Raw genomic sequence first — 27,714 nt, forward strand, 5'->3', positions numbered from 1 at the left:
AAAAGAGACTCCTAAGACTTAGCCCCCTAAGCAAACATGGGGGTTTTGGTTGGGTTTTGGGTTTTTTTCAAGTACAGACAGTGGCAGAACTGGAATCCACTTATCTGTCTGTGGGAGGAGCTGCAAGCCTTGGGTGTACGCTTTCCATCTCTCTACAGCCTGATTCTGTGATGAAGTGCAAAAAACATTCAGTGAACATTCAGCTTCTGCTTTTGACAGGGGCAAGAAAAACCTTTGCTTTCCATGAAATATCATCAGAGTAAGATAATAGAAATAAAGCCCTAATCCATGAATGAAATGATACTTTAGTGCCCAATTTTTTAGAAGCCCTTGAAGAGATGGGGCACCATGTGCAACCAAAAACATATTAGTTATACTATTTTATGCGATTATAGGCATGTTAGGTTTTGAACTTTTTTCTTTCACCAGCAGTTCTCATTTGTAATATTTCCGGAGGGTTAAATGATTTTTCATGGGAAGTGGAAACAGAGAGAGTTGCCATTCCAATGCAGCTATGCTAGTTATAGTTCTAGATTTGGTATACTTTGGATATGTCTACTTTAGTGACTTATGCAGCCCAAAGAGGGAAGAATTGAAGTTCAGTTTGCTTGTGATCCTTTGTAGTCTCAGGACTGCAATTCCAAATTGCAACTTGACTTGCAATGATGTTTGTGTCACTGGCACGTGGTAAAACATTATCCAGTTTTCACTCTAAGCTTGTAGTCATTTGGGAAAAAAAACCCACAGAGACTAGTGGACCTCACCAAGAAAAAGAATTGCTTCTGGAATGGGTAAGTTGTGCTGAAAAGTGTTCCAGAAACTTCTTTTCAAAAGGACAGCAGCTTCTGGTTCTTTTCAACAGCACTCTCTCTTGCACTCTTGAGCAAAAAAGGCAGAGGAATTTAAATTCCAGTTCCTTTCAGAAGAAACAGAAATATTATCCTTGGCAAAGAAGAACATAGTGCTGTGTGAAGACGGTTCATGTAAGGAGTAAACTGAAACCTAAAACTCTTGATGGACTCGGTATCAATATTCTGCTAGAGAATTCCAGGCTCTGCCTTTGTTCCAAGGTCTATCATCTCCTATTGTTCTTAATGGGCCTGAGGTCTTGGGCTGAAGCCGTCTTCCAAAATGGTCATTGTTTTTCACTTTTCCCAAGAAGAATGAAGCCAAATCTCTTGGCCTTTCTTAAAAAGGCAGATGTCTTGTGCTATCACAAATGGAGAGAAGCATGCAGTTCCTCTGAGAACATGAGGGGATAGGTATTCTCAGAATAACCATGTTTGCGTTGTTTCAGCTCTAGTCCACTACAAGAACCTGATATGCCCTTTTAAAAAGGCAGTTCACTTTACTCACTTCTAACGTTGTCTTAAAAAAAAAAAAGGACTTCCACTCTGACATATCTGATCAGTGATCTCAAGTAAATCCTGCCTCTAGGGAGATAAAGATATCCTGCTTGAAGTTTCTTCCCTTTCCATCAGAGGCTTAGAGGTACAGAATACATATGCCTCTGCCACTCAATTCTTCTGAGTATTTTAGCTTTACGACAGTGTGCATTTATGGTGAGATACTGAAATTTGTTGTAGAATATGTGGGGCCTAGGCCCCTCCTTTTTTACAATCTCTGCTACGGTATGCTCTTAATACTGTGCAGAAAGATTCACACAAACTTATCTATTAATGCTTAAATTCGAATAAATTTAAATTGTTTGGAAAGATTGAAGGTTTTCTCTTGATTGATGTTAAGACCCTTTAAAAAAAATACTCAGTCTGAAAATTAATGTGAAGTTGTGTTTTTGTATTATACATACTTACCTAACTTGAGGATCTTAAGAACAAGTAGCTCCTAAAAATTCAGAAAGTTGCCGTCAAGGTTTTTTTCATAGATACATCCCAAACCTCAGGATAATTTAAAAACCCATGTCAAGACATTTGTTAAACTCTGGAAATTCTGAAAGTATGAACTACCCACAGTTATCATACTGTTTTCATTTTACTCCACGTAAATTGCTAAAGGCTGTAGCATCTGGCACTTGCTGCAAGCAGTAAATTAAAAATGTGATATTTCTTAGTAAAATATGCATTTGGGGAATTATTCAAAAATTCATTTATAAGTTTCTTAGTCATATCATTAACAGAAATAGTAAAAATGCAGAAAAGATAATGGGTCCTTTATACAATGAATTTCTCAAAAAATTTTTGAGTGGGTTTCTGTGCTTCTTTAGAGGCAACCTTTGGTAACAAGTTAATTCATAGAAATGATCTTCAGAATTACAACACTGCTCTGGAAGAAATTAATGTTCATCTTATTTGACTGTAATAAATAATAATTTACTATGCTCTTATTCCTTGACTCACTGCTAGTTACTTCCCATTTATAAAGAACAAGGAGACAATATGTGCAGTAGTAAGAAAACTCACAGCTTTACTTCTCTTAGATTCCTTGCTCATTCCACTGAGGCCAGCAGTTGTCTAAATCATTAAGTTACAGCTTGAGTGAACTGATAAACTAATTCTCCTCAAACCTACTGCACATTTAGATTATTTGTTTCAGTGTTAATGATTTTTGGAGAATTTCTGTGCCAGTGGAAGAATTCTTCCAGTGACATGACTTTGTCCTGTGATTCCATAGAAAAATATATAAATTCTTCCAATTCCACAAGAGTCATAGCCTAGTCACAATCAGAATATGGAGAAGAAGTACTAACAGCAAACTGCAGCAAGGCTTCCAATGCTTTCTGGAGTGAAAAACTGGGAATAGTGTACGTGCTACATTAGATTATGGTGTGACTTTGGAAGACATGCAGACATTTTAAACTCGTGTCTGGGTACTTAGGAAGCTGAAGCTACACATTTTCCCTGCTCTCTCTTTCAACATCAGTAACCGTCAGTGTTCATAAGTGTTTTGAGCTTGCCAATGACTTCAAAAGCACAATGTTATCTGAATTCCTGCTTCTAGATACAGAATGTTAAAATTAATGCCTGCTGTTCCTTTGTCCAGATCATTGTGTGCAGCTGTAGTCATATGTGTTTTATATGTAGATAACCGTGTTGGCAATTGCTACCTGAAGTATGGACCACGAGGGGATGGAAGCCTATCCTGCAACACTGAAATTGGGGTTGGAGTCAGTCGTTCCTCATGCTGCTGCTCTCTGGGAAAGGCTTGGGGAAACCCCTGTGAGACGTGTCCCCCTGTAAACAGCAGTAAGGAAATGTTCTCTTATTCTCCCCGTGCTCTCTTATTATAGAAGTTGCTAACAAGGGATGAAGAAAGTATTTGAAATCTTTTACTGTATTATTATACATTTGTCTTTTAAGAATCTGATTTTCTTCATGAGGCAGTGTTCTGGCACAGTTATAAAAGAAAATCTCCCTGGTGCTGTCAGAGGGGTGCTGCAGAGGTATGGACCTGAGTATCAGAAGACCTGACCTTTAGTATTCTGTGACTGACTTGGTGCCTATTCTCACAGTAATAAATCAGTGGAAATTTAGAAGGCACTTCCCACTGGACCAGGCCCATGTACTTTGCGTAGTTTGGGGCAATTTATTTTATTTTGCTTTTACTTTTCTCCCATTAAAAAAAAATCAAGGTAGTTGCAGATACCTTAATGGAAGGGATTGCATGCATCTACTAGGAATTTTTACTCAGCAACTCCATGTTGATAGGGAAATAAAGAAATTAATAATGCTTAGGACTTAAATCATGCCTTTAATTTGGAGAACTGCAGGAGTTCTGAAAGGAGTGTTGGTAATTGTTGGGTAACTATTTCTAAGTCACTCTTGAGTACTTGCAAAATTCTTACCTGATGATACTTACCAATTTCATAGAGCTTTGAAGTTCTTTGAATGAATAATGCCGCATAAATGTCAAGTATGTTGTTCTTAATAGTCTCACAATAGTATGAATTCCAATTTTAACATGTACCTTTATCAATGGTATACTGACATTTCATATTAAAGAACTAGTCAAAATGGAAAATACATGCCTTTATAAAGGGACACTACAGAGAAAATAACTTTGCCTGCCTTAATACTGCCTTAAGTAACGATGGTTATTGTAATATTTTAAGCAGAACTCTTAATCTTACCTTGATTTTCTACTAATCTAATGCACTAGCTTTATTTACTGTGAATAGGTCAAGAAGAGTAGAAAACCAATGACTGTAGGGAAGAAGGTTCATTAAAAAGACAAGTGAAATTTTATGTTTCTGTTGTTAGCATTTTGTTCTTCACATGACTGACATGCTTTCTCTTGTTGTACTTTACTTTAGCGGAATATAATACTCTCTGTCCGGGGGGAGAAGGATTCAGACCAAATCCCATCACTATTATTTTAGAAGGTGCGTTTATTGTAAATGACTGATGGCTGATAATACAAAAAAAAGGGGTCATCTTTGGAGAGATGTATACAGGAACTATATTTTACAAAAATGATTACATTTAGTGCAAACCAAACCCCTCTGCTATTATGAATTAGACAACAATGTGATGAAAATGCATACTGTAAAAGAATATTGAAGAAGTCCAGCAATATTTCAGTAGGAAAATAAGCTGGTGCATACTTTTTGTGTGCCTCCTTACTTGAATTGGCCTTTGAAATTGGCCCCTGAAGGATAAGTCATTTATGAAAATTACAGCTTATCAGTGGAAGGTATAAGTTTCAGGAAATTTTCATTGGACAAAGAAACTCTGGTTCCAATGAGTGTGCAGGAATGAGGAATTAGATGCCAGATTCCTTTAATCAGTAATGGAAGTTGAACTCCATGGGCTCATCAAGCTGAAGCGTGCTCCTGAAGAGCTATTTAAATGGAAGAGAATGAGCATCTCATCTATGCTTTCATGAAGTGCAATTTAGAAGGAAAAAAAAAAATCCACGTGACAGTTAAAAGCTACTAGTTGGTAAAATTTCAGGGGAGTACTTAAAGTCTCTTGTTTCTTTTCATTCTGGAATGAAAATATGGTGGGTTTTTTTCTCTGTTTTCAGACATTGATGAATGTCAGGAACTACCAGGTCTCTGCCAAGGTGGAAATTGCATCAATACATTTGGCAGCTTCCAGTGTGAATGTCCAAAAGGCTACTACCTCAGTGAAGAGACAAGAATCTGTGAAGGTTGAGTCCCTTGAAACCTTCTTCTCTATCACAGTGCAGTTATTATGAAAACCACTGTCATTTTTAGCCTTAAATGCATAAGTGGATAGGTTACCCACACCCTTACCTAAAATCTTCTCTAAAATCATTATCTTTGGCACCAGTGATATGATTAATATAAAACTTGAAATGTGACACTTGAATATACTAATGCTTATTTTACATGATAGATCTCAGCTATGTGTATTCAGTAAACTAAGGAGGTTATTCATGATTTCTGGCTTCTCACTTCAACACCTTGTATCTCCTGCTAGTTTCACTAGGGTCCCTGTATGTTAAGTGAGAAAAGGTGTCCCCTTCACAGTATTTAAGAGTAGTGATTTAATTTATGCAACGTGAAGTAAAGTTAATGTTGGTTTTCCTTTTGTGTTTGAGATTTGTCATAAGTGTTAGAACCAAAAATTGTAAATAGACCCAAAAGTGTAAAGACTCCTTCGTGGTTTCTCCTAGTTAGGAGTGTTGTGAGTCAGCTTCCCCTTCTTCATTCATTTTGTGAGAAAAAAAAAATTGTCTTCTTTCAAAACAGAGCCTGTGAATACTGAGGCTTTGCTAATAAGCTTGGGTGAAGAAAACTGATCAAACTGGGTGTGAAATTAAAATTGTATGGACAAAAAAAGCTTACACCCCAAATACCTTGAATAAGAAGATCCAAGGTTAGAGCAGCAAGACTATGTGAATATTCAGCTTGCCTGTTTCTAAATAGAGTACTTAAAAGGTCATTTCTCAGTGGAGTAGTGAACACATCAACATAACTGAAAAGTGACAGTAACATTCCTGTGAGAAGAGGGTGTGAATGTCTTTTGTGGAGCTGATGGGGCACAAGGTGCTCCAGTTTCAGTGGTAAATTCAACAACTTTGAATATATTTAGGGTGTTCTCTTGCACTTCACTGGCTGGACTCAAACCCAATTGTAAGTTAGAACAAAAAATTGTAAATAGACCCAAAAATGTAAAGAATCTTTAATGGTTTCTCCTAGTTCGGAGTATTGTAAGTCAGCTTCCCCTTCTCCATTCACTTTGTGAGAAAACAACAATTCCTTTCAGAACAGAGCCTGTGAATCCTGAGGCTTTGCTAAGCTCGGGTGAAGAAAACTGACCAAAGTGAGTTTGAGGTCAGAAACATTTGCTACGACTTGGTCCTCTTTTCTCTTGTTAATTGTAGTTGTTTTCGCTTGGTCTCTAGATATTGATGAGTGTGTTGCACATCCTGGTGTCTGTGGTCCTGGCACCTGCTACAACACCTTGGGGAACTACACCTGCATCTGCCCACCTGAATATATGCAGGTGAACGGAGGACATAACTGCATGGGTATGCAAAATGTCACCTTTACTAGAACTGTCTGAATATCGGACTGTTTCAGGGCCAGCCTCTCTGCTTAAAATTTCCTTTTAGATGAGGCTAGTTCTAAAGCCTTTTATTGCTTTTTCCTGCCTTTTAACTCCCAGACAGTTACATCATGTAGCCAGGAAAGAGATCGCAATGACTGATGTGCAGTGTTCAAGTGCTCTTACTCCCTTAACAGAACCCAGAAATCTTTTTTTCATTTTCAGTAGTCATTTCCAAATGGTAGGGTTTACTATACAAAGGGATCTGATGTGTTTTTGATTTCTTGGGAATTTTCCTTTTTCCCCTTTATGTCTTTGAATGAAAACTGAAAATATGTCAAATTTCAGGTAAGTCGAAAACAAAGACTGTAGCTTACTTCAGTCCTTAAATGATTTGTAAATGCATCCATGCATATGCTTGGGTTGCATTCTGAAGCCAGAGTTAATGAACCACTGTCTAGGTTGGTAGGGGGTTGATATTTAATTCAGTTAGTTTGTTGGTTACTTCATAAGTGATTCTTTTTGTCACATCTAGACATGAGGAAGAGCTTTTGCTATAGAAGCTATAATGGAACATCCTGTGAGAATGAACTGCCCTTCAATGTGACCAAAAGGATGTGTTGCTGCACATACAATGTTGGGAAAGCCTGGAACAAACCTTGTGAACCATGTCCAACTCCAGGAACAGGTAAAGCCTACTACAGTCATCCCGTTTTGTTACTTTCTTTGCTTATATGCTCCTTTAACCTATTAGCTAAAGTTAATATTTTACCCCCAAAAAACCTTTGCTGTACTCCCAAAGAGTGACAATACCTTGCCATCCTGTCACTGGCTGGATTAAGTCTTGGTGTGCTAAACAAGAATAGGTATTTCTTCCATATTTTTTAAGTGGAAGAAGTATCACTCTATATTGCGTGGAAAGACAGAGCTTGAATAGTTTGAAGGCCCAATCATTCCCCCTGGATGAAAAAAATTCCCTCTTAGCTGCCCCTGAAGGCAAGGGCAAGGGAACAAACTACTGTCAGGTGTTGCTGAGATGAATAAAAAGGCCTGGAAAGTACAGACTGACTTGCCCATCAGCAGCAGGAGTATGTCAGCCCTGTAGCTAAAAGGATGTTTGTAAGACAGGTATCTGTAGGTAGATACAATTATTTAGACCTTTTTTTGGTGATGGGGATCTATAAAATGAGTGGTTGTTTTATTCTTTCTTTCTAAAAAATACCAAGGCTTTCAGAGGTCTTGTATGGACATAGAATTACTTTCAGTTATTTAGATATACATCAAAAATCTATGTTTGTGTAGGTAAGACCCACCAGGGTGGTGCAGTAGGTATAAGCAAGTTTTCTGAATGTGTGATTAGAGAACTCCCATCTCCGAATCTGTCACTTTGAGGTTTCTGGAAAAGCAGTCATCGGGCAATAATACTGGGGTTTAAGATACTGGCTGACAAGAGGTGCCTACTGCCTGGTCTGTCTTCCAGGATAATTAATTTAGGATAGTATAATTTCATTACTGCATAGTTGGGGATACATTTATTCTGGTAGTCCTAATCTGTCAGAACAAAAAGACTGGGTTTCTAGATTATTGCCTTTCTAGATTTTTCACTTGTGTCTCACATCTGAGCTGATCCTTTCAGTTGCTTTTACATTTTCTCTATTTAAGGTGATAAACTTGCAAAAGATTAATAAGGAGGGCATTGTAAAGGGAACTAAAAATTGCTGTCTATAAAGGGAGGTGAAAATAATAAGGTACAGTTCTTTTTCAGTTAGTCTTTATGGAGTTCCTTGCCTGGAACAAAATACCCTTGAAAGCTCAACTCAGAAAAATCATTGGTGGGAGAATCACCAACTGGAAACCTGACAGTAGCACCTGGCCTTCGTTAAAAGATTCTTACATTTGTAAAAAGAGCAAAGGTGCCTAGAAAAAACTAAAAGACTCAGGTGCCTGTTTAGTACAAACATGTTTTATTGTTTCATTGACTTTGCCCCAAGTTTACTGCCACTAAACCCATACCTCTGGTGCTGCATCATTTGTGATGTTAGTGTGAAGAATGTATTACTTTCATTCCAAGTGGTTTATCCTGGTGGCATAAGGGAAAGAGCAGATAATTTAGGAAAGACTTTCCCCCACAAGCAGTAAAGAGGAGGAAAATGGGACTGAACAGAAAAAAACAGCCTCTTCCTTTTCTAAGTAGGAGGCGGGAAAATGAAGGAAGTGTTCCTAGCAGTCAGGAATGGGAGATGGAAAGAAGCTTGAGAGAGGAAATACGTGTTTGCTATCACAGAGAGCTCATAAAATTCTTTCCCATAGTCATTTATCTCAGTGCCATAAAATTGTCACCATGGTGACAACATGATGAGAAAAATACAGCAAAGTACTAGCAGGGATTCATGCAATTAATATTCTTTGATGGAAGAAAGAATTGTACTTTTAAATTGGTAAGACTGAAGTTCTCAGAAACTTCTGCAGCTTTTAAAGATTTGTTAAGACAACTCCACTTAGTTTGCAAGCAGTTATGGGGTTAAAATATTTCCTGAAATATTTCAATATTGCCTTGTTAGCTCTTCTAAATGCCTTTACTGTATTTGGAGACATGATTGAACTTTTTTCACCATGAAAAGAGATTGCGTGAGGGATCAAACACAAATTCCAAGGTCAAATAGCTGCACTTATGTGGTATAATCAGTTGTTGTGAAATCTGGGTGGGTGCTACACATCACAGACAGGGGTTGTGATACGCTGACCTTAACCAGTTTGCTAGACTGAGCCCAGTAGCTCATTAAGAGCATTATTCTGCTCCCATGAGAATTATATTGTTCCTCTAAATGAACTTCACATGCCAATGCATTTGCCTTTTTTTTCCTTTGTGAACAGAGCTCTTTCTTCTTTTTCATATATTTATGCTTAACAATTAATCTCTGTTTGATTGCTTTAGGTAGTAAAGACTGTATTGCTTGGTTTTACACACTATACAGATCATAATCATTACCGTACAGACTTTAATCAGAAATAATCGCTCTTGTTTGTTTGTTTTTTCACCCAAAGAAGTGTAAAAAGCTGCTTCATTGCTAAGAGGTAACCAAGTATTTACAGAACTCTTTCATGGTTTGATCATTTTGGGAGTGCTTGACCTCAGAGAGTTTTTTTCCTGTTATGTGATAGATTGTTTTGTCCTAAAAATAATACAGTGATAGGTATATGGGGTTTTGAAATCTTTTAAGTCATTGATGCAAAGTCAGTCTTTCAGAAAGTAAATGTCTGGTGTGTTTGTGTATGGATAATTTGGCACTGTATAAACGCATTATCATGCAGTCCTTACCTAATTATATGCTCTTTTTCTACACAGTACAAAATGAAAAAAAAATGGAAAAACTCTATTAAATGGAATGCATGGAACATGTAGGTAGCATAACACAGAATGAAGGAAGGCCTGCAACCCTCAGAGCATCTTCTTCATCCTCCCAGACCTGATGTGTTAGGCATTATCACAGGAGTAGGTTACCATCACCCATGGAGACAGGGTAGTGAACACAAGGCCCTCTTTTTATCTAATATGTGTGTTTCACAGGTTTACTGAAAGCAGTAAATGACATAAAGCTCCTTGCAGAAAAGAACTGTTTTCTAACTCTCAAGTGTTATTCATGTTAATATGAAAGAGCACAAAATTTCTGGATGGTAAAACACTGTGGCGAGGACCTCTGTGGCCCAGTATCCTGTACTGCAAGAATAACCTCAGTAGGCATTAAGCAGTCATTAAACAATAGGACAGAAGAAAGAAGAAAATGCCGAAGTTCAGGTATACTGGATCCTACGTGGCTTGTACAGGGAATAACAAAGAATATTTGAATGTGAGAAAAATATTTTGCCAATCTTATTCTGAGCAATGATCAACTACATTTGCTGAAATTTTAATAAGAATGTTTGGTGTAAGGAAGACAAGAATTATTCCATTTAAAACCCCAGTGGTTAAACTTTACAAAATTACAAGCTACTGAAGAGCTGCCATTAATATGTAGATGATCAAGAAGCTCAGACTACAGCCAGTAGAGAAATAAACTGTCACAGCTGTAGATTAAAGATAATTACTCACAGGAAAACAGAAGAGTCTCCTTTCTCTTTTTCTGGTGCTAGAAGAGATGCCTATTAATTAGTCTGCATTTCAGGCGTAGAGGTGAGTTAAACGTACACTCCATACGCTTACTCTCGTTGGATAAATAGGCTTCCTGTAGGTCCTCAGCAGCACAAACAGTGGAGCAAGCATTCATGGAAGTCTCCAGATACTACACTTCCAGAACCCCTTTGAGTTTTAAGTCAATGTGACATTTTTGTAACTTTTACCTACATTCTTTAGAAGGATATTTTACCTTAGTTTAATGCCATTAATGTGCAAATGTCTACCGCATGCTTTGGAGTTCTTCCTTAACAATACTTTGGAAACTTAATATTGAAAGATACTTACTATTTTTCTGGAGAATTTGAATGCTGATATGATCTAAAAAGATGCTGAATACCAGCTGCATGGTTATTGTTTGCAAACACACACTTAAACAAAACTGTTCATTCAAACTGGTTATGTCTTCACACTGGAATCATTTTGCTCCCCTCAAACAAGTGGGCTTTCAGTACACAATTCTACTGGTAGTCAGTATTTTACAAATTTGACATAGTTGTAGGCCTGTGTTTCATATTTCTACCTAGATGAAAATTTATCAATGTACTGTAAATGTGTAATACTTTTTTTTTCTGGAAAGCACTGTTTTACCAGTAAAATCTCATGCCAGTATAGATGCTTTATAAGAAATACTTCTTTAAAAGAAGTAATTATTTCTTACATCTTGCAATAATTAATTGATTCCATGCTAGAAATTTTTCTCTGTATGTTGCAAATCCACTCAACTTCATATACCTTACCTGGAAAACCGTGGGTTCGTTGATTTTATACTTTATACTGTGCATTTCCCATCCTCAAGATGCTCTGGAAAAGAGGATATAAAATAAGCTTACTGAAACAGTGCCCTTTTTTGGAGCAGAGTGTCCATTCTGCTCTACAGTTTAGTGGAACTAAGCTGCAGTAACCTCTGCAGAAGAGAACAGAGATAGTACCACCAAAGAAGTCTAGGTACTGGTAAGTTACATTTATTTCTCCTATATGAAACTGTTGCTGCAGATTCTCTCTACAGATGTCTAGAAAGCAGGAATAAACCTTAAAAGGTAAGTTAAGGAGTTCTATTTGAAACAAACACTCAAGTGCTGCCTTCTCAAATCAGACATTTAGTCATGTATGAAAGTCTGCAAAGATCTGAGAAAAGAGAAATATGAGTTAGTGTTTCTCTTTGCATTCACTTATTGGCAATCTGAATTTTCAATACAATTTTTACAGGAGGCAGTGGCTCTTCTGGGTAGATTTGGCTTGTATCAGCTCTTGAAAAGATGAGAAGACTACAAGTAATTCTTGGGAGATTTATAAATATTCACTAAAAATGCATTGTTCTCTGTTTTGCTGTAGCTGAATTTAAGAACATATGTGGAAATATTCCTGGCTTCACTTTCGACATTCATACTGGAAAAGCTGTTGGTAAGTTTCACTAAACTTATTTTAACCAAAAATTGTTTTGCATAAGGTTGTTGCAGCTGCATAATGGTACCAAAATGAACATTCCATGTAATAAAATAATAATTTCATTGTGGAGTTACAATGGTGACAAAAATTCTGAGACCAATTTTTGTGTAAAATATTTCTGATTTATGTTTTTTTATGTCTACATTTTGTTACAATCTTTTGCTCACTTTCCATCCTAGTTCATGGGTTTGAGTTTTAATTGGTAAGATAAAAGGTTTTGGCTTCAAAGATGTTGTGGGACTTATCTGCACGTTTGTAACAGTTCTGCACCTTGTCTAATATTTAGCATTACTCTGTTTTGATCACTTCCTGAATTTCACATAGTTTATTTTCTGTCATAATGGGAATATGTTTAGGTTTATAGCCTGTATACAATTTCTGTAGATTAAAAGGAACTTCTCAACTCAGCTTTAAGCACAGTGAAATTGAGAATGCAAGCAGTGTGTAAAGCCATGAAGTACTGTAGTTTGACTAGCTCATCTCACTTTCAGACATTGATGAATGTAAGGAAATCCCAGGAATCTGTGCAAATGGTGTTTGCATCAATCAGATTGGCAGCTTCCGCTGTGAATGCCCCACTGGATTCAGCTACAATGACCTGCTCTTGGTCTGTGAAGGTGATTTGAAATGACATTATTTTCTACTTAGCCCTCATAAGCATGCTTATCTTAAAGGGAAGGGGAACATTTAATTCATGTTTTCCAAAATCTAAGAGACAGATGGTGAGCTTTTTTGTAGGACTCCAGTCTATAAATCAGTGTGTGACATGTTTGTCTTCAATACATATGCACATGCACTTAATGAGATTTGTAATAGTTTTGTGTCAAGCAGTTCACTGACTTCTAAATAGGAAGTAAATGAAATGCTTTTATTTTATTTTAGGGACGAAATTTAATTCTTGTTCTTAAAACTTCTCAAAGAAAAGTTTCCTTGCTTTTTTCTGTCTTGTGTCTGTTGTTCTACAGTTTTATAGGTAGAGAAATTCATAGGAGTTAATAGTGAAATTTTGTGTGTACTAAAGTGAATAGGAGTTTTGTCATTGGTATTCACGGGTCTTGTGCTGTCATGTGCACCTTAAAAAGCTAACACTGTGCCACTTTCTGTTTCAGTTCAAAGGCAGAGAATGACATTTTTTAATACAAAACCTAATTTCTTTAGGCAGACGTTTAAAATTGCAAAGCCACTTCAATGTGTAGTAAGTTGGATTCATAGGATCCTCCTTCATCCAAAAAGTGTGTTATGGATGAAATTGTATTGATTTTGCTTTTCATTTGCATTGACGGCACAGGAGGCTGAAGGTCAGAATATTCATGCTTTGTTGAGGACAAAAGATTCATCTTCATGAGGAGGACAATACAGTCTACATTCTAGGCAGAAGAAACTATATCGTGGTTTCTGATGTCTGAACCATGACTCTTGGTATTTCAGATATTGATGAGTGCAGCAATGGAGACAATCTCTGTCAGAGAAATGCAGACTGTATCAACAGTCCTGGTAGTTACCGCTGTGAATGTGCTGCTGGTTTTAAACTTTCACCCAATGGTGCCTGTGTCGGTAAGAAATCAGTTGACTTTTCTCGTCTGTTTGAATCTGTTTGGACCTGATCAATGGTATATGCATGATTCTCTTGAAGGGTAAAAGTATCATTTATTTTCCGTCACCTTGCGTATTCTGCTGTTTTATGCGACAGTTTTTACTTTTTATAGCCCTATTTCTCTGTAGAAGGGAAGAAAAGACGGGGTAAAATTTTTAAAGAACATTCTTGATGTATCAACCAAATCTTGACAGTAGTTTTGACCTCGAGGTGTATAGGCAAGTTACTATAAACTGAAGTTTTGCTATGATTCAGGTTTAGATATGGATAATTTTGAGTCTGGTTTTAATAATAATAACAACAGATTGTAAAAACATGTTTGTGTAAAATGCATGAATAATAAAAGTCAATAATGTGTACCATCTGTTTTATATTTTTGTTATAGATCGCAATGAATGTCTGGAAATTCCTAATGTTTGCAGTCATGGTTTATGTGTGGACATGCAAGGAAGTTACCAGTGCATATGTCACAATGGTTTTAAGGCATCCCAAGACCAGACTATGTGCATGGGTATGGAAAGTAAATGCTTCTGTGTGTGGTTTGTTTGGGGTTTTTTGGTTTTTTTTAAAGAGAGAGGAGATGAGTCTAAATTTTTTAGGAGATTATAGTGACATTAAAAGACTGTGAAGTTGTCCTTGGAGTGGATCTATTAGTTTGAGAAAAAAAATCACAGTATTATCAGAGAGAAGTCCATGTTACCGAAGAACTTATTAACCCCATTTTCACAAAAATACATCATAGTGGCTTATTTGACAGAGAAGTTTATAGGAGATATCACAGAGTGGTAGAATTTGGAGATTAAAAAAAGGCAGATTTTTCAATTATTTAGAAATTTATTGAGTTCATGTTTCATTTAAAAAACAGAATCCCATGTTTAATGTAACTTAAATCTGCACTCATTTTGTATTAAAATGATTACATGATAGAGATTATATAAAAAATAAAATTGCAAAATAAGAGGTTTTTTCTTGTTCTTTTAGTGTTTCATAATCAGTTCTACAGTGTTTTAAAAAGAAAAGATGATGCCTATGTGAATTCAGTTCTCTTCAAGAAAAAGAGCCAAAAAATTATTTTGATTTTTGAAATAATGATGATCTAAATTTCAGTTCTAAGCTATACAGAAGTTCAGTGTCTCCTATAACATAGGTTTGTTCCAATTTCAACTTTAAACAGACATCTAAAACCTGTTCACGTTGTATTACATATTCCTATACACCTTGAATCTTCTCATATTTGGACTAAATCACATTTGTCAAACTATCTGAGGAGGATATTTGGGAAAGTGACTTATGTTAACAACGCAAAGTTTTGAGAGCCTGGTTACTCAAAACAGTAACTTAATTCTAAAAATCATTCTAAAATTTTCATAGGATGAAATACAGATCTAGACAATGACAGGTTATGGAAATGATCCATACAACAAAATGTTTACCTTATGTAAGTCAATAAAATGTTTCAGAAAGTCCACATGAACTAGGAGAACAAGATCTAAATACCTTCCAGATCCCCATGAAATTGCAGAAATTACTGAAGCACACAGCACGAAACATCGAATTTTAGTGCCTTTTAAAAATGGGTGTTTCCAAGAGTTTGTAAGGAGTGTTTGTAATTCTGGATCTAGTCTTGACATAATATGTTAACATATGTAAATTGACTTGTGAACAATGACGCAAAACTCCTTTATAGAGCATTTTCAACAGGTTTTCATGCACTTAAGACTAAAATAGGTACACAAAATTTGAGATAGTTGCACGGCTGTGATGCTCAATCCTTTGTACTAAGTTCTGATCACTAGCATACATTAAGAAATGTTAGTATGGAAAGTAAAAGACAGAATGCTTTGAGATACTGCCCATGCACTTAACTTTTATCTTTGCATGTAAAAGTATCTTTTATTTTAAAATATATATAAAAAATGCGTCAAGTAACATTTTCCTACGGGTACCCAGAAGATGTAAAAATCAGTAGTATAAATAGAAAACATGACAGATGAGAGACTGAGGTTTAGAATATTGTCACTGTGCACAGAAAACACATTAACACATAACCTGGGAAAATAAGTTACCACATACAGTTTTGTTTCTCTTTGCAGATGTTGATGAATGTGAACGCCATCCATGTGGAAATGGAACTTGTAAAAACACGGTTGGATCATATAACTGCCTGTGTTATCCAGGATTTGAGTTAACTCATAATAATGATTGTATGGGTAGGTAATGTAATCCAAACTTTATTTTCATTGCCCCTGGCTTGGTATGCTGAGGAGGATGGTATATAGTTAAAACTCAAAGGGAAGACAGGTTGGGCTGCTAAGAAAGTTAATTGAGTGCAGTAACTAATACTGTTACCAGCCCTAGGGGTTAATCATTTTTATTATTTTTTAAACTAATTAAAAATATTTTTTACTGGCCAGCTTGAGAAAACGTAAACCCTAAATCCCTGGACCACTGGGGCAACCTTACAGCTCACTGACATTTTAATGCAGCCCTCACCTCCATTAGATTTCCTGGGTAATTACAGCACACATCCTTGACTACTGACACAGTCCATAGGCACCACTTGCAATAAGCAAGTATTATATCACAGCGCCAGTATTGCCTCATGATTTTAAAATAATTTCTTTATTTCACCATATTACTGGGCATTTGCACACAGTGTGAAAGAGGAAGCAGATGAGCAGTAAGAAAGCCAGTATAATTAATCTACCAAATCTAGTCTCCTAAGATGAACTCTGCTTATACAGAGTTTATACAGGCATTGCTATTTCCTATTCCCTAAAGCACATGACACCAGAATATCTGATGGTTTTGGACAATTTAAATTCCTGGATACTTGTGATAAAGCATGGGCTTCAGCATGGGCTGAAGAACAGGCTCATGAGTCTCTGGAGATCCTGTCCCTTGTGCAGAGCATAAGCCAAAAGAAAGGAAGGCTTTACATTCCTTCCTGCTACGGAAGGAAGACAGAATGAAGTCTACTGGTTTCTTTCTGGTTCAGGAGAGAACTAAAACATCTTAAATAAGTATTTTAAATCCTCTCCTTATCCAGGAAAGAGAAGTTTAAAAACTTGGTCAAGTAAGAAGAGTCCGCTGCCAAAAAATGGCACTATTTGCCAAGGTGGTTCTTTCCCTTGGCAGTATAGCTGCCAATCTACTGCCAGGACCATCCAGCACCTCTACTCCAGGCTTTGCCTTCAAGGAGGACAGGGAGCGCAGGCTGACTCAGAGACTTGGCCTTTTGTTAGCACTCCTCTTGACACCTTGAAGAGCCTCAGGGCTTTCTTCCAAACTATCCCAGTCATTCAAAGGCAATTTAGCCCATCCCAATATAATACTTTGGAGGTATTTCTGCTTGCAGAACTGTAACACAGAATAAATGCACTATGGAATAAACCAGTAACACAGGCACAGCTGTATTGGCTGAAGCAGAAAGGTGCATCTTTTTCAGGAGCTTGTACTTAATGATTCTGAAGAAGACTACAACCTCTTCAGTAAAACTGACGTTAGTCTTCATCATTCACATTAAAATATTGTAAAACAGTGAAGTGTAAGTTGTTCTTACACCATTGTCCTTATCCGAATTCCTTTTCATTTATTCTGACACTTTCTCATCTGTATTTTTCCTTATGCAGTTCTCTGTTAAGTCTGCATTACTAAAGTAATTCTACAAACTAATAAGCATTTTCAAACCTCATTTTCAGAACTGTTATCAAGGAGGAAATCATCTTGCGGAAAGCAAATTACATATTCCCAAATTTGAAAATGACATGGCAGTTTTTAGGAGGAAACTCGAGCACATATAAATCCCGATAAAATACAGAACACTCAGTGTAACATTTTCTTTTCTGTGTCTGGAGTTAGCATCATACAGTCACTTGGCAGTAACTGAATGTATCCAGATGCAGTAGCTGAGGTAATACTGCAAGTTTGAAAATTATAATACCCTGTAAAAAAAGAGTGTTGTTTAAATAGAACATATACCCTAATGCACTTGAGTGAGAGTTACTTTCCACTAGTTGTCAGCTGTTCCCTTGTTGCTACAAGATTTGCCTTCTCCACAGAAGTATATATTGCAACTTGAGTGTGCTTATAATATACTGTATATACTGTGCTGGGACTCAACTCTCGTTTCTGGGGATTTATTTTGGTTTTTTTACAGATATTGATGAGTGCAGTTCCTTCTTTGGTCAGGTGTGCAGAAACGGGCGGTGTTTCAATGAAATCGGTTCCTTCAAATGTTTATGTAATGAAGGATATGAACTTACCGTAGATGGCAAGAATTGCATTGGTATGTATGATACCACATGGAGATGTGAAAGTACTGATGAGCTGAAATAATCAAACTATTAGCTCCCATGTAGACGAAAGCACCACAGTCTGAATATCTAAGTATTAAAAAAAAAGACAATGACTTTAGTGAAAACACAGTAGAAGTAACTGGGTTTTGGAGTAGTTGTTGATCTTCAAGTATTTAAATGCCTTAGAAAAAGAAATTAGAAAAGAATCCTACAGTCTTTTTCATGAAAAGCCTGTTTTGTTACCATAAGAATTACATGATTCTAAACCTTTCTTAATTCCATCTACTCTCCAAAGATACTAACGAGTGTGTGGCACTACCTGGTTCATGCTCTCCTGGTACCTGTCAAAATTTGGAAGGATCATTCAGATGCATCTGTCCACCAGGATATGAAGTAAAAAGTGAAAGTTGTATTGGTAAGGCAAGTTCTGATTGTTGCTTCCGAACAATTTAAAAATTAGAAAAAGTATATGGTTCTAATTTGGTGGAAAGTAGTTGTACACCTTAATGTTTGTGAATGTTGCCTTGCCTGACAAAATCACAGTGACAGGGAATAAGTAAGTAGGAAGAGTCTTCAGGAAGAGGTTTCAAAAATGGAAAGCAAGATATTTTGTACTGTATTGTACTATAGCTTGTACATTAACTTCTTCATTAATGCAAACAAAAATATTTACTTTTTTTTAAAAATGGTATTTTATCTTTCATTCACTTTTTTTTAATATCATTCATAAAACAAACCAACCTGTGTACTAGATTTATATAATGTTTACAGAAAATTAATTATTTCAATGCATGAACTAAGCTTCTGGTTTCAGAGGGCTATGAAGTTTAAAATTCTTGAGAAAATTATGGAGCTTATGGGAACAATTGTTAAATTGGCTTCTTCTAACAACTATTTCCTGATTTTGTGTTTTGTATATCTCTCAAGTGCTGAGATTCACAGGAAGAGAAGAGGGTACAGCAGACCTTTCACCAGTTTACATGTGTTTGTTTGTTCATATAAGTCTCATTTAAAGCTGTGAATGTTATTCAGGAGCTGAATGTCACACAATGAATTAAGATTTGGTGTGGCAGAGAATGAGAAATAAATCCAAGTTACAAGTCCCTTTTTCAGCAGAACAAAGCACAGGACTACTGTGAATTTATTGGGCATTCAATTTAACTATGTGGGGCACCTGGCAAGGGAGGTGCACACAACTAAGTTGAGGTAGCTAACCTAGAAGCCTTAGGTTTCTGCATGGTCAGAGGACAGAGTAAGCATGTGTCTCTCTACTGTGACTATATTAAGAAACCTGGTTTTCAGCTTAAATGACTGAAGATAGCTGGTGTGACACCCCAGACACAACTTCATCCAAATAACTCCCAATAATAAATGAGCAGCTTGTCCTTGTATGGACTGAAGAAAACAATGGCTAGGACATAAGGATTTGGCCTATAGCCACCTAATCTGTATGGGTTCAGGAACTGGATCACAGGAACCTCTATGAATTTTTGTCTTGAACAATAGCATGTATTTTCTAAGCCCCAGAGCTGTCTCATCCTTTTATATCATGGCACCATATTCAGTTTGCTGCCAACTTCATGGCTTCTTTTGGCAGCTGCTGTTTCCATATTACCAGTTATGTTTGAGATGAATTCAAATCACCTACAGCTGCAAAATCATGAATTTAAAATGAAAACTTTTGGTTTTCCGGGAATATCACTGTTTACAGCCACTTTAGTATCCTCACAGAATCTCTTGATGTTTTTGACAGCATCAGTGACTGCCAAAGAGATTTTTGCCCGAACTGACTAAAAGGGACTTAATTGCATTCTTTTTCTTCATTCTGCCATGTGTCCAGACAATTTGCAGCTGAAGTTCCTAGAAAATGCCTAGGTAATCACATGTGATTGTACTAATACTTTGATAAATATTATGACAGGTCTTGCAACATACATTCCCCATTACTTTCTATTGATCTTATATGCAGACAGCTTTATAAGAATTCATTTTTTCTGTCTGTAATGTGAAGGTTGGCAATGGCTAGATTACTTTTTGAGGTCAGGGTGATTATATGCAGGAGAAACCAAAACGGATGGGAGCCACAGAAAAATTCTTAGTTTTCACCTATCCATTTAATATATTTCCTTTCATTTTGTGGGAATGAAGAGGAGAGGACTCATTTACTGCCACAGTGTGGCTAGTCACCTATTCATCATGGCCACAAAAAGAGTTTCTTCCACTAGTCCCAAGCCATTCATTCCAGTAATAATCAATACTTCAAAAGAGCAGTTTTTCCATCCCATTAATGAAGCCAAATTGCTTAGCTTTGTATACTAGCAACTGCCGCACTAACTGGGAAATTAATTACCTTTTTTTTTCCACTGAAATAAGCTGACTTAAAATGCTTCATATGATAAGAGCCTGTCCATGGGAAGCTACTGGAGAGTTTGGTCATATGCCAAATTATGCTAAGATTCAGTATAGTAGAGAGTCCAACAAATATCAGGAAAAACAGCACTACAAATTCGTGACTTAACATCCATGAAGCTTATTTTCATGGAGAACACCTATTCCTGCTACACTGTGATTAAGATCAACATGGATATTAATGTAGAACACTTTTACAGCCATAGGTTTCTGTGATGGTTCTTTTAATATCCCTTACTGAAAGATTCGGGGGGGCTGAACTGCAGGTATAGCTTTGAAGATTATTAAAATACAGTTCAGAATTTATTAAATTATAATTACCTTTACCAGTTACTTTAGCAAGGAGGCTTATATCTTCTGTCAGTATTTGCAGAACAGAATAAATTCAAATACAGTTTTCAATAATAGGTATGAAAAATTAAAGAACTATTAATGTATTATTTTTCTTAGTCTGCCTGTTGTCTATATAGCTGCAGGATATGCAGCCTGATACCATTTGAGCTGCACAATTTTACAGGCACTTGGTTTTTATATTAAGTGCTCTTTTATTTTGGTTTGGTTTTAATAATTATAAAAATATCTCTATTTTAAAAAAAATCTAGATCTTACATTTAAATTGTCAGAGCAATATATTCTAAATTATGCAACTGAACAGGAAAAAAATTTAAATAACATATCAAGAGTGGCTGTGGAAGACTGGTTATTATATATTTGAATATATAAATATAATCATAGGTTTCCCTCTACTAATAGCTAGCTATAGTTTCAGTTCAAGAATCAGTCAATCAGCATGAAAAAAGCCCACCTTTAATTACAAAGAACCCCCAAAATACAGATTTCTAAAAATTCATCTTTGGATGTTTTACATTTACAGAAGAATATTTTTCTTATCAGAAATATTTCTTCTCTGTTTCAGTCTGAAAGCATTTATTTAATGTTTATATTATAAATATGACAAAGAACAGAGAATGGTATTTGGAGAGGAAAGTGCATGCCAGTGAAACACTCTAATTTGAAAAAGTTAGTGGAACCTTCAGGCTGCTTTATCTCTTGGGTGCTTTACTGGAGGAGCATCTCCTGCTGAAGTTAAATAAATAAATAAATAATCTTTCTTAACCAAGGAATTCACAGCCAATGGGGTTACGGTGAACCTTTTCTCCTTTAATTTACAGATATTAATGAATGTAACGAGGATCCCAACATCTGTCTCTTTGGCTCTTGTACGAACACTGCAGGAGGTTTCCAGTGCATCTGTCCTACAGGTTTTGTGCTGTCTGATAATGGACGGAGATGTTTTGGTAAGTTAATGATTAAGGAATCTAATAACTTATTCTAACAGATAACAGATACTCTGTAGAATGAGTAAGAAGGGACCTCTGCAGGTCCCTTCCAATCTATGCCCTTATGAGGATTGGACAGTGCTTTCAAAATAGTATGAAAAATATAGGCCTAACATTATTCATTTCAGGGCTAGACAGTCATCATCTAACGAGGTAGCAGGTAATGTAACTGTGTTTTCTTTTTTAGATACTCGCCAGAGCTTCTGTTTCACTAACTTTGAGAATGGGAAGTGCTCAGTGCCAAAGGCTTTCAACACCACAAAGGCAAAGTGTTGCTGCAGTAAAATGCCAGGAGAAGGATGGGGTGATCCTTGTGAGCTCTGTCCAAAGGAAGAAGAAGGTACACATCAAGATTTAAAATAAAGCCTTTTTAGGTGGGAGAAAAGGAAAATCACGCTTGTGTTGTACCTTTTTGATCATTAGAAGGAGAGATCTCTTGGCATTGTGTCTTAACTGCCTTTTCTAGAACCATTTTCAGGTCAACAGAAGGAATAAAATTAAATAGAAGAAACCACAGAAAAGGAGAAATACTGAATTGTTGTTTTTGCTCTGTAGAGAAATGAACTTGTAGCCTCCTGCTTTAGGCAAAAGAGAAGAGCAAAATGGGACAGTGCCAAGAATCCCTGAAGTAATTGACAGTTCTTGGTTTTCTCCAAGTACAGAAAGGGGAAGGCACCAAGCACATGCACATGGAAGCTCAACGAGTCCTAGTGCTGCTTCCCCAACCTAGAGACAGTGTTACTTTTGCATCTGGCAAGACAGCATAATGACCATGATTTAAACATTTGACAGTTCTGAAAAATGTGATACAGAAGATTTTTGGATGGCTTTAACTATCTGTCATAGTTCTTTTTCTCACTCACTTTTTTTTTTTAAAAAACCATACCTCTACAGTTGCTTTTCAGGACCTGTGTCCATATGGTCATGGAACTATTCCTGGAATTGATGATACACGTGAAGGTAGGTATTTTTTTTCCTGATAATTAAAAAAAAAATTATTTATACTTAAAACCAGACTTGGATATTGTAGTATGTGATGGCTTACTCCCCACAGCCCCAGGTGACACGAGGCTGACCTTTAATAAATGTGGACCATTATGAAATGGTAGTTAAAAGATTACCACTGAAATTGCATGGCTAGAGATAAACAGAATAGGGCGCTTAGTTTCTTTAAAATGCTGTTTTAAGACTTGACACAGAAATGCATCATCTAAGTGGTTGCTAATATCTTCCTGCTTTTTAGATGTCAATGAATGCCTTGAAAGCCCAGGAATTTGCTCAAACGGTCACTGCATCAATACTGATGGATCGTTCCGCTGTGAGTGCCCCATGGGATACAACTTAGATTACACTGGAGTACATTGCATCGGTGTGTCCATTTTTCATAAATTAAAAGAATTGTAACAATTGAATTTAAAACACAATTTGAAATGTCTCCCAGTTCTCTTCAGTTTGCATTTATTCATTACATACAGATACTGATGAATGTTCAATTGGCAATCCATGTGGAAACGGTACGTGCACTAACATGATCGGCAGTTTTGAGTGCAACTGTCATGAGGGATTTGAGCCAGGCCCAATGATGAATTGTGAAGGTAACTTATACCCTTTTTTTTTCTTTAGTTTTTGTCCAGTCCTCAGTATTCAAATTACTTTATTAACTAGGCATTTGGTGCTGTAATAACTAGGAGGAAAAAAAAGTTTCTCTGCTTGAAATATGTCCTTGAAAAAGAAGTCTTGAATTGATCTAAGCAGTATTTTTAGTTTATCACAGGATTTCCCAGACTGCATGTTGTGTTATGTTACATTATTCAGCTGTTTGTTGGAAAGGGGTGGGGGGCAGGAAGTGGCTGTTGAGCCCCCAGAAGATCCTTATAAACTGTATAGCTAACCATGGCAAAAATGCCTGAATTTGCAGAGCATTTTTCATAACTGAGGCAGAGCAGTTATGAATGGACCCACTCATCACAGTTACAGTAACGAGTTATACTGAACATAATAACTGAAGTCAGACCACTGGTCCATCTAGTCCATTATTTCATCCCTCACAATTGAAATGCTAATTCAGCATACAAGCATGATTAACAGCTCTCTGCAGTTCACTCCTCTAATACAAGAGCTGAGGATATAGGAAAAATAGCATGTAAAATGGGGGAAGCATCCCGCACAGTGGGTTTAGTATCCACTTACGGATCTGTTGTCCAAGAATATGTCTAGTACAGTCTTGAATCTGCTGATACCATCTGCCTCCACAGCCTCTTCTGGCAGCAAGATCCAGAATGTCACTACTGTCACTACTTAGAGAAGTATTTTCTTTCAGCTGTTTTGAACTAATCCCCTATTAGTTTCATTAAGTACCTCTTATTTTTCATAGTGCGGGAATTGTGTACAACCATTCTGCTCTCGTTGTATCCTGATCAGAATGCTTCTTACAAGTTTTGCATTTTATGAATCACAATTAGTTTGCTTTCTGAAGCAAGAATTACTTTTTTTTTTAGAGTTGGATAAAAAGCTGACATCTCTCATCATACAAAAATACATTAAAAAAAGATTATATAATAAAAAACTGAAATAGGCCTGTGCCAACTTGTCGTTCTAAGCTCAAGTAGTTCCGTATTTATTGTGCCATTATTTTTAAGTAGAGCTTTGTTTGATGGCTACTCAAAACCAAACATCCACAACTTTCTGGTTTGAATTACTACATTTCTGATAGTTTTTAGTGGACAAGAAAAGCACAGGTATAAGAAAACCTTCTTGGTGATTGTTTTAAAACTTAGTGGAGAATGATTATTTTGTTCCTTTCTGTTCAGATATAAATGAGTGTGCTCAGAATCCCTTGCTGTGTGCTTTTCGTTGTATCAACACTTACGGTTTCTATGAATGCACGTGTCCAGTCGGCTATGAACTAAGAGAAGACCAAAAGATGTGCAAAGGTAATGACTGACATATAAACTTTGACTGACTTCCATCACCCTGTACTGGCCAAAGCATGATCCAGATGTTTCTGTGCATCTTGCATTCATCCTGTCAGTGGAATGTAGCAACAGCCCAGCAGATGATGATTTACTCTTTCAGAACTCATGTAAGACCAGTATCTAGGGTTTTGTTATCAAGTGTACCCCTTGATGGGGATTGTAAAGCCAAGAAGGTCACAATGGTGAAGTTCATCTTTAACTTGACAGGTTGTTACAGTTCACAAACATTAAGACAACTGCAATTAAGCATAGCTCTCAGATTTTTCTTCAGTGCTTGTTAATTAGGGAAGTCTGTATGATCTTTTTCTTGAGAAAGTGCTACTTGTCTTCAGCAACTGAAGGTACTGGAAGGGAGTTCAAACACAAAATACTTATTCTTTTCCAGATCTAGATGAGTGTGCAGAAGGTCTCCATGACTGCGAATCAAGAGGCATGATGTGCAAAAATTTGATTGGTACTTTCATGTGCATTTGTCCTCCTGGAATGACCCGGAGACCCGATGGAGAAGGCTGCACAGGTGAAGCTTAGAAAGGGAAGAAGACATCTACTGAAATACAAACAAGCAAACAAATGAAAAATTCTCTGTATATGTATATAGTAAACTAGAAAATAGCAGTTCATAAAGGACACTTAACATAGCTAATGATGCCCAACACCTTAAACTTTCTTTTTTGTTTCAAGGTTTGAGCCTTATCTGAAAGGAGTTCTAAATGACTAATAAGTATTTCAAAAGAAAAACTCTGGTTTTGTTTCTTTTGTTGTACCAAAAAATCAGAAAGTTTTTCAGACACTTGTTAGTTTTAAAAAATTAAGTTGCCATACAAAAGAGACCTCATTTGATGAGTAGGAAGCAGAATTGTCATAAATAAGAAGTTACATTTCCTTTAGCATTAATACTGTTTATGAATAATGTGGCAGTTCTGTAAAGAATTAAAACTGTAAGATTCTGAAAAAACATATAAAAGCCATGAAGGGCATAAGAAGTGGAAACTTCCATAGTTCAAAATAATTCTCCATCCTGCAGGTAAGTGAACAGCTTTCCTCCATCATTTTCTCAGTTAGTTGAGGGGGAAACAATAGCTACATTTTGGCAAATGATACTTTCTTCTGGTACATAAAAAAATCTGAGAGCATTCCAAAGTTCACTGTGGACAGAGGTGGCTAAGGTTGTCATTGGCTCAGAGGAAAAAAAAAAATTAAACATCCATCTCAGTGAATGCTTCAAGTGAAAAGCAGGAGAATGACTACTCTCCTTTACAGATCTTTATGATATTTTTCAGGGGAAATAATATGTATTAACAACAATTTTGCCATTTTTGCCCTGAGGTTTTTCTGAGGTTTTATTTTAAGAATCTATAAAGGTGTGTAATTGCTTACAGTATCTTTGCCATTAGCTATGGAAGAAAACTGTCCTGGTTTCAGCTGGGATAGAGTTAACTGTCTTCCCAGTAGCTGGTACAGTGCTATGTTTTGAGTTCAGTATGTGAAGAACGTTGATAACACTGATGTTTTCAGTTGTTGCTCAGTAGTGTTTAGACTATAGTCAAGGATTTTTCAGCTTCTCATCCCCAGCCAGGGCAGCTGAACCAAACTGGCCAACAGTGTATTCCATACCATGGGACGTCCCATCTAGTTTAGGAACTGGGAAGGGGGGGGCGGGGAATCGCCACTCGGGGACTGGCTGGGTGTCGGTCGGCGGGTGGTGAGCAATTCCCCTGCGCATCATTTGTACATTCCAATCCTTTTATTATTACTGTTGTCATTTTATTAGTGTTACCATTATCATTATTAGTTTCTTCTTTTCTGTTCTATTAAACTGTTCTTATCTCAACCCACGAGTTTTACTTGTTTTCCCGATTTTCTCCCCCATCCCACTGGATGGGGGGGGAGTGAGTGAGCGGCTGCGTGGTGCTTAGTTGCTGGCTGGGATTAAACCACGACAAAAACACACTAAGATTGTAAACTGTTTCAGGGAAATGGTGTGTGGACTAAAATGTGACTGATTACAGGAGAGGTCAGACATATTCAGAGAATCTTAACGATTACAAAGTGAAAAGTTTTTACTCAAATCATGCACATATTCCAATTTTACTTAGATGTTACTTGCCAGGTAAAAGTTATGACTAGAACTTGCTCTGCTGCATGTGTTTTCTGCTTTTTTCTTATAAGTTGCAAAGAACATACAAGGATCAAAACTTTCATCCTAGGATGCAGTACATAAGAAATGGAGTAGGATAGTGTTATTAGGAAAGTCCTTTCCAGGCTTAATCAGTTGTTGATTTTCCACTTGCAAATATTCTGCAAATATTACGCAGAATAATTAATGCATTCTAGAAGTCTAATATATTTTCTTGTAACACTTTATTTAATGTTTTTTATTATATTTTTGTAAAGATGAAAATGAATGCCGCACCAAGCCAGGTATCTGTGAAAATGGTCGTTGCGTGAACGTTATTGGGAGCTACCGATGTGAATGTAATGAAGGATTCCTGTCAAGTCCATCACGTATTGAGTGTCTTGGTAAATGCCTCTTTCATATACATTTCATCTTACATTAAAGTGTAAGGGATGCAGAGTGTAAATTAGGCTTCTGAGTACCTAGTAGTTCTCGTATATACAAAAATTAAATAATCATCCTTATTAATTAAACAATATTATATTAAATAATGATAGGAATGAGGAGCACCTTGAGAATGTCAGCTGAGTCTAGCAATCAGGGGCGTCACATAGAAGTGTCTAAATTCGAAAGGACATAAATATGGTGCTGAGCAACACTTTCGGGACAAAATACAGGTGTTTTTAAAGAAGAAGCAGAATTAGTTACCTTAGATCAAAAACTGGGATGCAGAGCAAAATTGTTTCCATATTCAGAACAACATCTTAAGCGCCACAGTACTGCAACTAGGTATCTGAATTTTCTGCACCTTTAATTCAGACAGTGATTATGAACACAAAATACTAGGATTTCACCACAGATTTGCAAGATATATTAAATTGTTTTGAGG

The 27,714-nt window shown here is 36.6% G+C and overlaps 1 protein-coding gene across 2 annotated transcripts in view; it reads left to right on the forward strand.

Moving 5' to 3' along the window:
• Positions 1–27,714, forward strand: part of FBN2 (fibrillin 2) — a 173,314-nt gene that overhangs the window by 133,238 nt on the left and 12,362 nt on the right. For both annotated transcript variants that reach the window (XM_010566065.1, XM_010566064.1), the window contains exons 37-56: positions 3,042–3,203; positions 4,271–4,339; positions 4,984–5,109; positions 6,331–6,456; positions 7,009–7,161; positions 11,980–12,048; positions 12,585–12,710; positions 13,522–13,647; positions 14,073–14,198; positions 15,781–15,897; positions 17,847–17,975; positions 18,281–18,400; positions 21,567–21,692; positions 21,922–22,074; positions 22,629–22,694; positions 22,978–23,103; positions 23,210–23,329; positions 24,545–24,667; positions 25,095–25,226; positions 27,104–27,229. In XM_010566065.1, the coding sequence (XP_010564367.1) occupies positions 3,042–3,203; positions 4,271–4,339; positions 4,984–5,109; positions 6,331–6,456; positions 7,009–7,161; positions 11,980–12,048; positions 12,585–12,710; positions 13,522–13,647; positions 14,073–14,198; positions 15,781–15,897; positions 17,847–17,975; positions 18,281–18,400; positions 21,567–21,692; positions 21,922–22,074; positions 22,629–22,694; positions 22,978–23,103; positions 23,210–23,329; positions 24,545–24,667; positions 25,095–25,226; positions 27,104–27,229 (2,421 nt within the window). The remainder of the gene's footprint in view (positions 1–3,041; positions 3,204–4,270; positions 4,340–4,983; positions 5,110–6,330; positions 6,457–7,008; positions 7,162–11,979; positions 12,049–12,584; positions 12,711–13,521; positions 13,648–14,072; positions 14,199–15,780; positions 15,898–17,846; positions 17,976–18,280; positions 18,401–21,566; positions 21,693–21,921; positions 22,075–22,628; positions 22,695–22,977; positions 23,104–23,209; positions 23,330–24,544; positions 24,668–25,094; positions 25,227–27,103; positions 27,230–27,714) is intronic.

The sequence above is a fragment of the Haliaeetus leucocephalus genome, unplaced genomic scaffold (genome assembly GCF_000737465.1).
Source record: "Haliaeetus leucocephalus isolate CR32 unplaced genomic scaffold, Haliaeetus_leucocephalus-4.0 Scaffold203, whole genome shotgun sequence".
Classification (NCBI taxonomy): domain Eukaryota; kingdom Metazoa; phylum Chordata; class Aves; order Accipitriformes; family Accipitridae; genus Haliaeetus; species Haliaeetus leucocephalus.